At 38.7% G+C, this 16,994-nt stretch overlaps 1 protein-coding gene across 4 annotated transcripts; it reads right to left on the bottom strand.

Moving 5' to 3' along the window:
* Positions 1 to 7,647: 7,647 nt before the first annotated feature.
* On the bottom strand, positions 7,648 to 11,694 carry LOC133923907 (uncharacterized). Of its 4 annotated transcripts, none has more exons than XM_062369212.1 (7): positions 11,471 to 11,694; positions 9,536 to 9,755; positions 9,034 to 9,181; positions 8,816 to 8,934; positions 8,342 to 8,404; positions 8,143 to 8,211; positions 7,648 to 8,013 (listed from the first exon to the last, which is right to left on the bottom strand). In XM_062369212.1, exons 2-7 carry the CDS (start codon positions 9,728 to 9,730, stop codon positions 7,936 to 7,938), a joined length of 672 nt encoding a protein of 223 aa, XP_062225196.1. In that variant the 5' UTR covers positions 9,731 to 9,755; positions 11,471 to 11,694; the 3' UTR covers positions 7,648 to 7,935. The 4 variants fall into 4 exon arrangements, with proteins under 4 accessions (XP_062225196.1, XP_062225197.1, XP_062225198.1 ...); XM_062369213.1 differs by having other exon boundaries at positions 7,648 to 8,010; XM_062369214.1 differs by having other exon boundaries at positions 8,816 to 8,931.
* Between the last annotated feature and the right edge of the window lie 5,300 nt (positions 11,695 to 16,994).

Raw genomic sequence — 16,994 nt, 5'->3', positions numbered from 1 at the left:
ATTTATTAATATTTAACACATTTATTTAATTATGAGGAAAACAATATTATTTTTATACATGCACATAATTTTAATATGTAGATGACAGTAATATGAACCTAACAAAATTTGTTTCATATTTTTTTAGTTTTAGATATTTTCTGTGCATTTTAGATTATTTTAACCGATTTATCAATATAACTATTATACCTTTTGCTATTTTTCTAGAATTTCCAATAAAAATTATATTATATATGTAAATATATAGATATATATATATATACATATATACACGTTTATATGTATACATATACGTATACATATCTGTATCCATATATATACATGTATACATACGTAGAACTTATATAAACAGTATCTACAGTTCCTTAGGCTTTAATATATCAATACTATATCCTAACGGGGAGGAATCGACGCTCTCTGAGTAGCCTTTCTACTGTAGGGATGCTGTAGCAGTAGGTTCTGAGTATATATATATGTATATACACGTATATATATGTATATACATACATATAGGTATACATGTATACGTATATATATATATGTATATACATACCTATGTAATTATTTTTCCAAAAATTCTAGAAAAATATCAAAATGAATATTAGTTACATTAATAAATCAGCTGAAAAAATATAAAATGCAAAGAAAAATATCTAAAACTCAAAAAAATATGAAACAAATTTTTTTAGGTTAGTATTACTTTCACCTACATGTTAAAACTATGTGCATGCATAAAAGTACTATTGTTTTCTCTATAATTAATTTAATATATTTAACATTAATAATTTATAAATAAATATTGAAATGTACAAAATTTGTGAATTTAATTTTTTAGTCTTCTTTTATCGTGCTCTACACAGCAAAATAAAAATGGGCGCGACTTACGCACGCCAATCAGACTAGTAGTATTGATGCACCGGGATGTTATCCCAAGCGCACGCACGCCGCAGCTACCCCTTATGGTGGCCGTCACCGAGCTAGAGCCCCTTTGTCGAGCTTCCATTTTACACAAGACATCGTATGGCCTTCACCAAAAGAGGTACAGTAGTATGATTTTTCCTAGCCAGCAGATTGACTAATTGAAGTCTACTCTCTTTAATCTTTCTCGGACAGTAGCATCGGATTGAGCTCCATTACGTCTGGCTGCACCTCCTGCTTTGCTACCTATTAGCAGGATTGCTATTATCTTGCATTCAGATAAATGCTTGACGAGTATATATCTAGATAAATTGGGGTGTGCTTCTTTGACATGTTTGATGTAGGCGAAATTAGCAAGCTGCCTTTTCGAAGAATCAGTCTGCACCTTGGCGAATCTAAAAGATGCCTCAACTATGACTGAGCCAAGATATGAATCAGAATCATTCCAAAGCATTTACAGTCAACTCTACTTCTGTTTACATTATCACTAGATTTTCGTCTGTCTCAATTTTCTGCTTTGTTTATGTTGTGTTTTTCTTTTAGCTGGGAGACCAAATTCAGAGCATGGACACCGGATCAATTCTACAAAGAAATCGTTCTAATTCGGATTGCTTTCACCACTTTGGTTTTTGTTCAGAAGCCTCCAATTATCTTGGATTGTATGTATATAGAGATATTCAGTTCAGACTTGCAGGTGTGTAATAGGTGATGCAATACTCCTCTTTTACAGTTATAACTTGTAAAATATGATTATGGAGATGGGACCAGATCTATTAGGAAGGTTTCATTGTAAAGTTTCCAGCAAGTACTCATACTACTCCAACGAACTCCGTATGCATGAATTATGTATGTTTTATGCTCAAATTGACTTTGACTTGAAATTGGATCGGCTTGAACTTCTTGTTGTAGTAGCATTACTCCCCTCACCTTGGTTTCTGAAAAGAATAGCATCACCAGACTTACGTAGCAATCCATCCTCAATGGGCAGGTGATAAACTACTGGAAACAAACTTATCCAATAATTCAATTGTCATGCATGAGCTCTTGTGATTGGATCTTGCAATGGTACTGGTGGAGGATTAGCTTGTGTATTCTGTATCCTCATCAACTAGCCTGCTAGTACTTAACCATGTTATAGTTTTATTTTCTTATTTTTAAATCAAGCGACTGTAAAGTTTTCTGTTCAATAAGTTAGTCCGATCCTTGCTTTAAACTGTTTGTTCCTCTACACTTTTTCAGGTATAGGCGTTGTGTATGACTTTTAACATGACAACTTTATGTAACTTTCCATATTATGGATCACAGCTGTTTGTTGGTTTTACAACCATTTGTAGGCATCTGAGGGACGATTTATCTGATATGATCAATTCTACTATCTTTCAACTTGTAATAGTTATTTGGAGTCATTTATGCCCATTTCAAGTGTATCATCTTCTTACTAATTCCCGCCGTTCCGTTCCGGCCGGAATTCCATTCAGCCACAAAACAGGTGGAGGCGACGTTCCATACCAGCAAGAACTCCGGTCAATTCTGGCCATCCCGGTCAGTTCCGGGCGAAATCAAGCATGCTAGGGACCTCGGTGGCAATGGAGAACTAGGCTGCTCACCTCGCCAGTCCACTTGACGGGGAGCTCGGCCGCGGCTTCGGCCTCGCTGCCCGGCGCCGGCGGCAAATGACTCTTCCCTCGCCTCCTCTCTTGCACTCTCTCTGGAACCCAATGGATGCGTGTGCCCGTGCGTGCTTTGAGCAGGAGATGGTGGCCGGCATGCCTGTCCGGCTGGCCTCGTCTCCTTTCCATTTTCTCTTTCTCTGGAAACCGCCTATGCATCTATGTTTGTTGGGACCTCTATGCATAGGCCATCCGAAAATTGGCCTATCCATCGGACAGCTCAGCGGCGCACCAGCAAAAGGGCCACCGCCCTGTGCTCCAGGCAACTTTTTTTGTTTTTTTCTTCGCTCATATTACTGTAACATAAAAAGCTCATGTTAGCTGCTCGATGTCCCTGCATCATTCCTGCTTTCCTACCTCACTGTGTACATCAGTTCTTTCACGAGAGCACTGAGTTCCTCCGCTTCGGAGCTACGTATGACCTTCAAATAAGTTGTCCCTGCTTTTCATTTTTAATTCTTTATACCAATCACTACCACACAACACAGTCATATACGGCACATTGTTTCTGGAACCGCGAAAGACAAATTATCTCAAATGATTCCTGTTGAAAGACATATGTGAAAACCTATACAGTTAGAGCCGTTAGAGATAACTAAATATCTCACATGGCTTCAATCTGAACCCATACGGGATAATATCATAGATAGTTCCATTCTACAACTATGAAGAATGTTCTAAAATGATAATAAGGGATACGGAGGATCAAACTTATCTCGCACAGTTCCTCTCAACCCACCTGTCAGCAATAAACTAGTCTGATTAGCGCGCCTACGCCGCGCTTGTTTTTTATTTTTTGTATGGAGCACGACAAAAGAAGACTAAAAAAATTAGGTTCATAAATTTTGTATATTTCAATATTTATTTATGAAATTATTAATGTTAAACACATTTAATTAATTATAGAGAAAACAATAGTACTTTTATGCATGTACATAGTTTTAACATGTAGGTGACAGTAATACTAACCTAAAAAAAATTGTTTCATATTTTTTTGAGTTTTAGATATTTTTCTTTGCATTTTAGATTTTTTTTTAGCTGATTTATTAATATAACTAATATTTATTTTGATATTTTCTAGAATTTCTCGAAAAAGAAAATTACATATGTATGTATACGTATATCATATATATATACGTATACATGTATATACATACTTATATATACATATATACATACGTATACATGCATATACATACCAGGGCTACTGCTACAGTAGCAACAGTAGCATGAGCCTGAGAGCGTGAGAATTCTTCCACCGTTAGTATATTGATATTGATGACATGCTTCTTCTCCCGTGCCAGCTCCTTTTAACTCGCACCGACTAGTCAGCTCGTCATCTCTCCTACCCCTCAAAATGCCCCAAATCCAACCACATTCCTCCTCTCTCCTCCCAATCTGGTCTCCGTGAGCTCTGCCGCTGCTCCGATTGTTGCTGTGAGTTCGGTTTGCCACTCCCGTGGCCATTCCTCCGCCATCAGTGCCCGCTCCTACCTCTCCTCTGCACATAGGCCCACCGTAGTCGTTAATTTCTATGCAGTTCCTAGATCGTTAAAAAAAACAGCAGTATCACAAAAATGACATTATCAGTTCTATGTTGTTCCTACATCAAAACCAATAACCTGACCACTTAAGTGCAAACTCAGCCAGATCAAAATGACATTACCAGTTCTATGTAGTTCCTAGACCAAAACCTATGTCTGCAAGTGTCAAATTCACTGTAAATTTCAAATGTTTACAAAGAGATCTGCCGGAGCACTTTTCCCTTCCCTCTGCCTGGTTCTATTGTATCTCCAAAATCCCTAGTATGGACAGCATGATTAATCAAAGAGATTTGGCATGAATATTAGTGACTAGATCTAGACCCAGATTTGGCCTCAATGTAATTGATCTTGTTGATGAGACCTCTGACAGATGCATCGTTCAGGAGCAAACACTGTTAAAAGTGAAAATGTATATTGACAGATGTGGATTCCATATCCCGTAAAAATATACTAAGCATTATAAAACGCGTAGAGAAAGGTCTAGATTTTCGAGAATTCTAATAAACAAGGGACGAATTCTAGAGATAGGGACTAACATCATAGGGAATGTATAAATCCATTTCGCACTACTATTTACACCAGTAGCTGTAGCTGAGGCAGTGGTGTCCTTTTGCACACGTACGTCTGGATCCGCGAATGATAGCGAAGTCACGCGCGCGATCAGCCGTGTCCGATTCGAGTGGGAGGGAGGCGCGCCAGCGTGCTGTGCGAAGGGGGGCGCGGCCTGCGGGGCAAGCTTCACTTTACCGATCGTCGGGAAGTTGTGATAACTGCTCGAATTTTAAATAAATTTTGGATAAAATTTGTTTGAAAAAAATTAAATTTAAAATTAGTGAATTTAGCCTCTCGGTAACCGATCAAATTGGACCGATTACTGAGCGATTTTCTCGATTTATCTAACGGTTTTCTTGATTTTCAGTGAAGTTAAAAAAATCCAAAAATTATCTTAATCTTGTAAAATCAATAACTAATTCATCTGAGCTTCAAATCAAGTGAAACAAATTTTGTTGGTTTTCTTGTAAGATCTACATGATAAAAGTATTTATACTCATAAAAAAGTTCAAAATTTTCTGTGAGAAAATGTATTTGTTAAACCAAGTTAAATGCATAGTTTACTCTTTGCTAATCCAAAAATTATGAAACTAATTTTGTTAGTCTTCTTACATGATCCTATGTATTTTAAAAATACATGAACTTGTGAATTAGTTAGTGTAACATGCAGGATTATGTAAATATATTGCGACTGATTAATTCATAACTAACCCATCACACCTCAAAAATTAGTGAAACCACTTTTATTAGTTTATTTATACTATAATTTACGTAGAAAAAATAATACTATATATGAAAAAGTTGATTACAATGCTGTTTCTAATATATTCACTTTATGCTTGTGAACTTTGTAAAAATCATAGAGAAATTAATAAAACTCTAAATAAAGTGAAATCAATTTTAAATATCCTCTTAAGATATGTTCTACACAAGAAAAATATGTGTTTGCATGTTAAGATTTTTCTTAATATGAGTTAATAACTGAGCCGCACGCTTTAACTTTTTTTTCATTTTTTTAAACTTCCTCATTATAGAATATGATGAAAACAACATTATTTTTGAAATTTGTTTTCACCAAAGGTTTTAGAATTGTCTTTTTTTAAGTATTTGTTTTTGATTTTTTTGAATTTTTTAATTTAAATTCGGTTATCGTTCGGTTTTTGAAACCGAGCTGGACCGAGATGGCCGGTTATCGTGCATTTTTATCGGTTACCGACGAATTTTTAACCCTGCGGAGTGAGACCAAGGGAAAGCGGTGAGGTTCAGGTGGGCTTTTTTTATAGGTATATGTGGATTTATGTTAGGAATTTTGTTTAAAAGTTTATGCTAAAAATTTTTTGTTGAAAAAGTTTGTGTTAAAATTTTTTTCTCTAGAACTTTTTCTCGATAATTTTTCATCGATAAATTTTTTTAATTTTTTTTGATAACTTGTCTCAATAATTTTTGCTTAATTTTTTTTGAAAAACTTTCTAAAAAAAATAAGTTATGGAGGAAGAGAACTTTAAACAAGGAAAGTTGTTTGTTAGCTTCTCAATGTGCGCCCGTGAATTAGCTATATCCGTGAACCGCACCTACTGATTTATTGAACTGAGGAGGTATCATTCGTTCCACTGGAAACCTTGGTATTAACAAAACAATTATCCTCTAATTAAGTCAGCCTATGCGAAACGGCACAAGGCTTCCAGACAAAACCTGGGCCCATTTAGGCATGTTGAGCAAGCGAGCCTTGCTATGCCAGTTTATGTGTCGAGTCTTCGGTCTAGATATAGCTCACTTATGGTTACATCATGTCGTGCCGATTCGTAGCATAGTAATCACGGAGGCAATTAGATGGTGCGCGTGGTGTGGTGGGGCAAGATGGGGCGATAGCACGAAATAGGGCGAGACGGTGTAGCCAAACTATGTCGTACCGATCCAGCGTGCCGAAATCTCAGCCTAGAGAGACGTAACGTGCCGATCGGATCGAGCTAGCCCTCAAATCATATCGTGCTTGAACCGTGGCTAGAATAACAGACCTCGTATCAATGCAGTTGACACGGTTCAATTGGCCCGCTTAACCCCTGTCTGATTCACAACTTGTTTCTTGCATGCACAAGTCAATCATCACTATCTCCGGAAACCAGGAGTTCTGCAAAATAAAAATCAATTGCAGTTGCAAATAAAGAAAGTGAAAATTTTCCAAAAAAAAATATTAGTGAACAGACGAGGACAAATGCAGTAGGTAGGTGATGGCTTTATTTTTAATTCAGGCAGGGTCCTTTTTTTATGAGAAGATGTCGGGCCCACATCACCTCACCGCATCTCCTGTTCTGCCTGCCTACTGCACGCTGCCCAACACACGCCACACGCATGCGCACACCTCATCACGCCAGCTTTCCCCCTTCCCTCCCTCCGTGCTCCACATCCACCATGAACCACAGAGCAATAATACTCCAAGGCTAGGCTACGGTCCAGTGCACCTAGCTCATCATATCTATCTCTTCGGCATTCCCCTGTCGATAGGGTACTTTCTCTTCCCTGCCTGCACAGAGGCCAATGCGGAGAAGGGACATGGACGATAGAATGGGCCAGGTGCATGCATCATGTAGTTGTTTGATTTGTTTGATGCCAATGCCAATCCAAACTAAAGATGGCTTTAGAAAATTTACAGGTTTTGGTTACCGTTTGTTTGTTTCGAATTTCAGTTCCAAGTTTTGATAAGATACTAGCTATCGACGTTATTTGGCTGGCATTTTACTTCATTCAAATTGCAAAAAAAATGATACTAATAAAAACTTCAGCAGCCAATTTGACAGCCCAAGAGGTAATTTCCCATGTGATCCATGGTAGACCAGTTCCATTTTGCTTGCACGGAAATCCAGGCCGGACCCCTCATGCTCATGCTAACTTTTGACTTTTGAGGCAAAAGAGACCGGGGTGAAAAAGAATGACACAGCACAATCATACATATACATGGATGGGAATAAAGATAAAGGCATGTAGTATTTTGTTGACCATACCACTAGCTAGCTACACATTGTACTATTATCTCCAATAATTGAGATTTGTCAGTTGACACCGTGCCATCGAGGGTTTTACATAATTCATCAATACAAGTAAGAAAAGAATTACAGATTAAATAAATTCATCTCTAATTCTTTCTGTTCAAGCTCTCTCAAGACTTGAGCAATTTTGCACAGGCACATATAAGTTCTTGGGATCTATACCACAAAGGAGAAGAGCACGAAGGTTCTGTGCAGCATGCAGGCAGGCTAGGGGTTGTACAGGCTCTTGAGCCGCTTCGCTGTGTGGATGAAGCCCAGGATGACCTGCAACTCATCCAATTTCTGCTGGTTTTTAGCATTTGGACGAGGGCAGAGGCAAATATTAGATCTTTTCTTTTTTTATTATTATCTCAAGGGAACTGTAGAAATGTTTATATGTTGGACTATAGTTGCTGACAATAATTTTGCAGCTACCTGAGACTGGAAATGCTGCTGGACCCCATGGAAGAGCTCCTCCTTTGAAGGATTGGGATTCATGCTTACCTGCAACGGTTTTTTAGCATAAGTGGAAAACATCATGTAACATGCAAAAGAAAAAAATATGAAATGGAGAAACAAGGCTTGTTAGTTCAGAATAGATAGGATGGATAGACAAGACAGGCAGGCTGCTTACAAGGTTAAAGTGCTTCCAGTATCTCCAAAGTGTGGGTGTTCCAAGCTTTGTCAGATTTACTCCCTGGAAACAAAAGGTAGAATACTTTTAGTTGGATCTTGTGGTTTCATCTCTAGTCTGCCCCAACTTGCTTAGGACAGAGGCTTTGTTGTTGTAAAAACAAAAGGTAGAATACACTTGGATTGGTGCAATGTGATGTAATTAGGACCTTAGCAGATGATTCGGTAAGCTGAATGATATGTCACTGACACTAACTTGGCCTTGACTAGAACAAGGCAGGCATGCATTGGGCATGATGCATTGGGTGAGCCAGCAAATGTGCCTTATCACAACAACAAATCCTACCAAACCATGGCCCATGCCACGTGATCCCAGGGTCACACTGGCTCTGATACTGGATGGTACAATTTAATCTATCAAATTGCACTAATCTACTCCATCTATTTTGGAACCGTGATAGCGATTAGTGATTACCGCTCGCAGCTTCGAATTCAAATGGCAATTTCCTCGGTTGCTGGACTTCGCACAGGAGGACCACGGCCTTGTATGCCGAACCCTTGGCTTCGTTGGTTTGTGGTATTCTATGCTTGCTACTTGCGGGAAAAAAAATACACCAGAAAAAAGTCAGCTGATAGCATTATTGGTGGATTAGAGCAACTAGCTAAAACGCAATTATCGTGGCATGGTCTTACAATAATCCATGTCTTTGTCTCCCATGTCAGAGCTGCTGCAGAATGAATTATTGCCGTCGATATCGTCGTCATCTTCGTTTCCTGTTGGAGCTTCCAAGACACTCAAAGCATTCCTCTGCAACTTCACCTCTACACCATTCTTTAGAACCTGCTTTGGCAAGAATATCTCAGGAATTGCAAGAATATCTCAGGAATTTGGATGACGTGTTCCACTATGTCTGCATATATCATATCTGCTTTGAGTTTTAAGTTCATAAATCAGAATAATAGGTGGTATATCAGGTTTCTTAAAGCAAGCAGAAAGCATCAAGCTTTGGTTGGTTTACATGATAGTATTACTAAAACAAAAATAAACACTTAACTGTATAAAATTGCTTGACTAGACTAACTACTTTCTGAAAGAGAGGTCAATGTTACTTGTTAAACACCCATTACAAGATAAAGAACCAGCAACTAAGCAAAGTTTCAGTGGGATGCCTAAATAATTGGAAGGAAGACTAACCAACCAATGCCAGCCTCCAAGGCCAACAGCCTTCTTGACAACACCTTGTAGGCCGACCAAGACAGACTTTGTTCGGTTGTTCCCAGTGACAATAACCTTGGTATGCCGGGGAAGCACCGAGAGCTCCTCGTCGCCGCTCTCATCCCGTGGAAGTGACAGAACCCTGGAAGAACATAGTTGAGTCCCCATCATCATGTTGCCTCTTTGGCCCGATCTCCTCCTGGTGAAAGGTGTGGCACCAAATTGAATTCAATCAATACACAACCAACTCAATACATGAAGAGGGTATGATTGACTCTCAACAGCAAACAATTAAAAGAACCATCAACCCAATGCCAGATTCCAAAATTAGCACTGTGTTCACAATTTATTGCAGAGTGCAAGAATCAAGCATCTGAATTCTAGAGGACTGGTGGACTTTTCTAAAACAGTGCACACCCTAATTAAATTATGCCAGCTGGAATCAATTATATGCCGGCAGAATCTCTCGGCTCGCAACATGAATTTCCGATCGAATTCAGAGGATTTTTACGCAAAGTAATTTGCGAGGGGCAAGCAATGCATCTTGAAAATGACCTAGATGATGTGATGCCTCCATGCAACGCGACACGGACAAGACTAAATCTCTCATCTGACGGGATCACAAACAGACTGGAGAGCATTGGTGACTCCCAACCACTAACCATGATAGTGATGAATCGGCAAAGACACTTACCAGGCCCCACCACCAGCTAGAGAATTGCTAGTTACTTGCTGGATTAGCAATTGTGAAAGTGATGTGTCGAAGGAATATGTACAAAAGTAACGTGGATATTAGCCTTGCATGCATCCGATAGCGATGCAACAAACATTTGTGAAATAGCATATCCTGATCAAATTATTCAAATCTGTTTCTGGAAAATTTGCATAATTAAGTATTTTTCTTCAAAATAATCTTGGATCGTGAATCTAAAGGTATCTGGAGCATCCTCAAGAATTTAAAGATGAGGTAACTTTTTGCAAGTTCAGATCTTCAGTAAATTCGCATTGAAAGTGAGTAATGGAGATTTCAGACATTTGTGACAAACAAGACTGGCTAGAACAGCGATGCTACAGTTTCATGTTGTCGTGCATTTTCCCCAATTGATATCTATGAACTTCCCTATGCAATTTCAAGTCCTGAAGCTACAATATCATACCTACGATCTATCAAATTCAAAATGGTGTGTCACATAAGAATCTTACTTGCCTAATTAAAATCGGAATTTTACTGCAAAACCCAAGGTAAATTTCGCAGTGGAGCAGAATACTGAAATGATTACTCTACAGATCAAGCAATTTCAAGATCTAATTGATGTAGCAAGGGAAATTATTTTTACCGAGTATTTTAGAAGAAAATTTGCATCACAAGTTAGAATTCTACAAGGGATACATTTTAATTTAAAAATGCGATCTTCAACTTTAGTGAACTGAATTTGAGTACTCTGCCACAATGAAGGTTCAAGATACAGGATCCCAGTACATGCAATTAAAACACCTAAGTTGAATTCTGAAATGGTCATAGAAGATGCAGAATTTGAAATGCGCAATACATAATTTATTGAAGAAAATCCATGTCCAAGCAATTAAATTAAGCACAAGACGATTGATCCAAACCAGGATTCAGTGCTCGCAGATTTGAAAATGCAACTCCGATGTGAAATTCCGGAGTCAATCATGCAATCCTACAACTCAATCAAAAGTAAATCCATCCAAATTCAGAAAGATAAACCCAAATCAAGCCACAAAACCCAGCAATTGAGCAGTAAAAAACTGCAACTTTAAGCTACCTCCGAGCTAAAACCGCAACTAACCCATCCAGAAATAAATCAATCCAGCAAATCCACAAAATTTCTCCAGAAGGAAAGCAAGAAATGCGCATCGGAATCAAGAAGCAGAGTGTAATTCTTGTCTCACCTGCTCGGATCCAACCGCAATGGCCACCGAATCGATCCACGAAGCTATCCGGCCCGACGCTTCTACGGATCAAGAACCCGCCTTTGGAGCTCAATTTTGCCGGGAGCTAACGGATCGGAGTGTGGGGAATCAGCGAGGAAGATCCAAGCATGGGATGTCTGAGGAGAGAGAGGAGGGAGTGTCCGAGAGAGAGAGAGGGCACTGAATGCTTTCCAACTGCCCAGAGAGAGAGGGGGAACGGATGAGCCGGCTTTAACGCGCCATCTCGGCTCGTCTTGCCTTTTGACGGCTTCGGTCGTGCCGGCTCGGCTCGGCGCGGCGCGGCTCGATGGGAGTATGAGATGCGGTGTGTGAACAGTGACAAACGTGCCCAGGCCGAAGAAAATGGGAAAATATTCAGGGTTAGCTACTTAGCTCTCTCTCGATGGAATCATGAAAACACCTAAAAAAATCTTGTTTAGAAGTTTTGAAATTTTTAGAAAATAATTACACATGTAGAGAAGGTGGTGACACATATGCATATAAAAATTTATGGCCAAACTCGACTCCGTTAGGCCATCTATAAGAGAGTCCTCAAATCTCCCTTTTTCCGTGCTACAGTATTTTTGCGGTCTACTGTACCACTGAAAATTCGTCTCCCCGGCTCCTCTATCCAATTGCTACAGTGATACTATAGTAGAAAAAAATAAAGGATGCTATAATAGTGATAGTGGATGCTGTAATAGTGTTTTGTGGATGAAAATTTACGGTAGCTGTTAGAAATAGTCTTATAAGATATGAAATTAACAAATCACAAAAAAAGCAAACGTGTGCCTGGCTCATCGGTAAGACCCAACAACGTGTCTTTATCGATTCGGGCTTCGAACCTCGAATTTGCACCTCTATTAAAATGTCTTCAAAGAAAACCTAGAGCAAAGAGATTCGGTGTTAAAAAAACAAATCACAAAGAAAAAAAGACAAATAAAGTACATGCATTGTTTTTGTCATTTTCTTTCCTATTTCTTCGAAGAAAATTGCTAACGGTCTAAGACGACTGTATCTAATGGGTTTTTTCACTCTTTCTTTTGTCTGTTTGTTTAGACTTCTGTTTGTGATTTTTTTAAAAAACTTATGTTTTTTTTCTGAAAAACTATTTTTAATTTTAACTATTGGATTTTACAATAATTATTTAGTTTCTCAGTACACTACTTCTTAGAAAAGTTACTCTCAGCTAACTTCTCATCTTCTAGTTTATTTTTTCAAAAACAAAATTCTGACTTCTCTAAAAAATCATTTTTTAATAAACCTATTTATTTAGGTTTTTAACTTCTAGCCTTTTAACAGAAACAGAAGCTAGAAACAACCTGAAACAAACATATCCTTAATCTTTAAAATACAAGGAGCACTAGCTTGTCAATTGTTTGGACGATTTGAGCTCGTTTTAAGTATTATATATAATGTGTTTCTTTTTTAAAGACATACATGAATCAAAACGCAAACAACTATGATAATCCATTCACTCCTCCCGTTCTAATTAACACGTTTTGTTTAATCCTTTTACATATCTCAAATCCAAAACGAGTGACGCTTGCTCACACATAGGTAGTTGTTGTTGTCGCCATTGCCGATGAGATCGGACGGCCCCCTCCTCCTTCATGCCCATATGCCTTTTGATGAGAGTTTTCTTTTATCTAGAAAATTTCATGCTTCTCCATTAGAAATGATATTACTCATAAATTATAGGTGTGATTGATTGTCTATACAGGAGCTTGTTAGCATAGAACGTATATATAGACGGAGTGAAAGAATGTTGAGCGGAGTCATATTTATTGAAAAAAGAGTATTTGGTTAGTTGTATAGTCTGGATAGGGTGAGTTGAGTTTATGTTTGGTTGACTGAATCTGAGATCGTATGAACGGATGTAAAAGTTGAGATTGTAATTGGTTGTTCGTTTGAAGATAGTTTCATGATATTGACAAGTAAACCTGTCTATATAAGCGGATGTATGTTGTATGAGCGGGTGCAAAAGTTGATATTATGATTGGTTGCTCGCATGAAGATGGTTTTGTGACACTGACAAATGGGTCTGTTTGTCTAAACGGATGCAGGAGTCTGCATTCGTTGGAGCAGACTGCGGACGTACATTTATATCTATTGGATCAACCAAACACACTTCGCTCTGAGATTATGCGTATCTGCTAAACCAAAATACATCCATACGAACAACTAATCATACTGTGTAAATTCCTGATTGCCTATATTTTGTGATAATAGTGGGGGTCTATTTAGGACACATAAATTGAACAATAATTTTTACAATGACAAGTTCAATTCCCCGAGGAATCAAGAAAGAAATCTCACGTTTAATGTGTCCTAGTGTGTTTTTACAAAAGACATACTTGTATGGCTGACGTAAGTACACGAATGCAATTAAAAATCTCATTGTCGAACTTCATACGACGGCCACGAGATCAAAGCAGCCTAAAAGTTGGAATAGTGAATTTCAATGATATGACTGTAGAGGACGAGTACAAAAGATACTAGATTAATGAGTGAGCAAAAACACCTTTATACCTTTTTAAGGGTTTCTCAAATCACAAAAGGAAATGGCTCACGCTTTTTGCAGATTCGTGAGTTGCAGGCAGGTTCTAGATCTGAGACCCTTTTGAAACATACAAAGTTTACCTGAAGCTATTCAACTTAGCAGGATACGAAAAATATATAAGCGTGTTTATTTGTCTGTATAAGTTTTTTAAGCTGTAGTATATATTCTGGATGCAGTAATTCTGAAATAAAAGAATATTTAGTTGTCTGTATAAGTGGATGTAATGACATTGTATTTACAGATGTAATGATCATGTGAAGGTGTTTAATTGCCTATATAGACGGATACAGTGATCTTACACTTGAATTAACGAATAGACCCGCTACAACACTGTAATAGATGCAATATATTCATGAGGCCAAACTCCGTAGAGAAGCTTAATTCGGATGTAGACCAGACTCTAACCGTATAATTACATCCATAGATGCAGGAAAGACAATACATATAGGTAACCAAACGATATTCTCCATATAAATATACATACGAACAAAACTAAAATACCCCTAATACAGACAACCAAACACGCCAGTAAAACTTACAAAAAACTACTTAACTCAAGTAGGATCCTGAAAATTTCCTATTCTAAACCAGATCAGAATGTGTAAATAAGTAAGTCAGGTTTCTAATATTTTATCTGGATGGCATCCATAACTGAAGAATGGCATTCTTTTTCCTTAAAAAAGAAGAGAAAAACTAAAGAAATCACCAACTGCAGACTGCTTAGTGGGCCTTAATTAATTAAAATAAAAACTCAGGAGAAGGCGAGAATTAAGTAAGGGCGGCGAGCAGATGCAGGAGGGGATAGATATGGGAGATCTCGCGCGCTGCGCTGTGCACCCGTGGACCCACCTCACATGCCTCTCTCGTGCCACCCAAGCCGAGTTGATAGGGTCACGAGCCGAGCCCAGTGCTCCCACGAGCCGAGCCAAAAGGATTAGGAGCACCAAAGCCAGCTTCCGTACGCGTGGGCCCCTTGCAGCGACACGCGTCCGTTCCATCTGCCGGTCCTCCTCACCCACTGATCCTCCATCCACTCTTCGTTCCTGACAAGCGGGCCATGGAAGACCGAGGGGCCCGTCATCAGTGGGAGAGTTGGTGTTCATCCTGGTGCGTTTGGTTCTGACGTGGAGGGCGTTTTATTGTCCGGGGCTCAAGTCCGTGAGGCGCCGGGGGCACACGTCCGAAGCGCCCCGCGAAAACGCACTGACTCTTTTCACGCGTCCTCACCGTATCCGCATCTCGCTGACAGGGCCGTTCGGCGAGAAGTGGGCCTACATGTCAGTAGCAATGATGCGTGGAGACAACGGTGCGAATGTGAAGGTGGGCTGCGGGAGGGGTTAAGGCTCCCGTGCTTCGGCTTTCTTTTTTTTCCCTTTTTCTTTTCGTGGTTTCGCGGGTCGCCGTTCGAAACGCAGACATCGGCGCCGGAATTCCTCACCTAAACGCGCCATTTTGCTGCCGTGGATGGATGGATGGATGAATGAAAAAGTAAGGAATTTTTGTTTTCCTTTTGCCTCTTGTTTTGGAGTGACCATACATATATATATGGTGTCAAGCAAAAATTTGGAGGCACATGTATTTGTCTGATCTTGACAGTATATCCAGATTTGAGTGTGGTCCAAAGCGATACGCAGCGAGCCATGAGGTGTGATAGCTTTTAATTTTATATCGTAAGAGCGTATGGTATTCATGTGATTCGAATAAAAAGAAGTGTTCGGTTTCATGATATAATCTTTTTTTATGCATTAGCAACTGCACATGTATTTTGCACACGTGAAATAAATACAGAAATATTAGACATCTAGGTACGAAAATTAATTAATAGAAGATTAAATATATTGAAAACAAATATTAGATGTCTAAGTATAGAAGACAAATAATGAGTGATTGATAGTATTTTTAGAAAGAAAAAAACGAGATCTAACTTTACATGATGATCGTTTGATTAGCTCGAGTGAACGTAGTGATCGTTTTGATCCGCTACAACTGATGAATTATATATAGTATAGAGTAAAGACAGAAGTATAGATATAGAAATGCAAATGATCATGGTTTGAATGCTTAGTTAGAGGGTAAAGAAAAATATTGAATTTCTATAAAATTGCTTTTACCTTTTTCTCCAGCCGAAAGAGGAGGTTTAGAAAGGAACAAAGGGGTAATGAAGAAGCGGCGCCATTTTTGTGTGATCAAATGGTCTTGCCTGAGGGACGCGTAGAGATATCGGGTAGAGGCAAACAGATTAGATTAAAGGGCAAATCCACAAAACTCAACAAATCGTTTTTAAAGCAGACACCCAAGTAAGCACTGACAAAAACAATGATAAAGCTGTTCTGAAGGTCGCTTGAGTCTAACAATGTGCTAGGAACCGAGCTAGATTATTGGGTCGAGTCTTGACAAGATGTAAATCAAGATTGCTATTGTTTTATTAAAGAAGAAAAACTACAAAAATTATAGTCAGTTACACCTTTTTCGTCATCGTCGACGCTCAGAGGCATTATTATGTAGGGAGCATGCCAAAGCTATTATGTCACGGGTGGTAAAACACAAATGGTATGATTTTTTTGTAATTTTCGACAGTTAGCTAGTTCCGTACTTCTAATGTGGACATGGGATGGCCACCTCTAGATTTTGCCGAGCTTAATTAATTTAGTGAACTATCCCAACAAATCACATGACGCTAGAAAAAGTTGAGTTCGGTCTCTCTGATGGGTCGCGTTGAGTGCATATGAAGGGAAAAGGTTTTAAATTCGGTCTCAGAAAACCATGGAATAGTCTGGGGAAGTTTGTAGGTTTGTTCAAAATTCGTTATTCATGAAAACTTTGGACGAGAAATACATAGAAAAGGTCAAAATCTGCCTGCTAATATCTGGTTCGTGGGCTATATATACAGCATGCCAACTATGAATGATCCGTCCAACACTAGCAGATCAGCAGCACAAC

Source organism: Phragmites australis, chromosome 7, assembly GCF_958298935.1.
Source record: "Phragmites australis chromosome 7, lpPhrAust1.1, whole genome shotgun sequence".
NCBI classification, from domain to species: domain Eukaryota; kingdom Viridiplantae; phylum Streptophyta; class Magnoliopsida; order Poales; family Poaceae; genus Phragmites; species Phragmites australis.
This window is presented reverse-complemented; position numbering and strand designations above follow the sequence as displayed.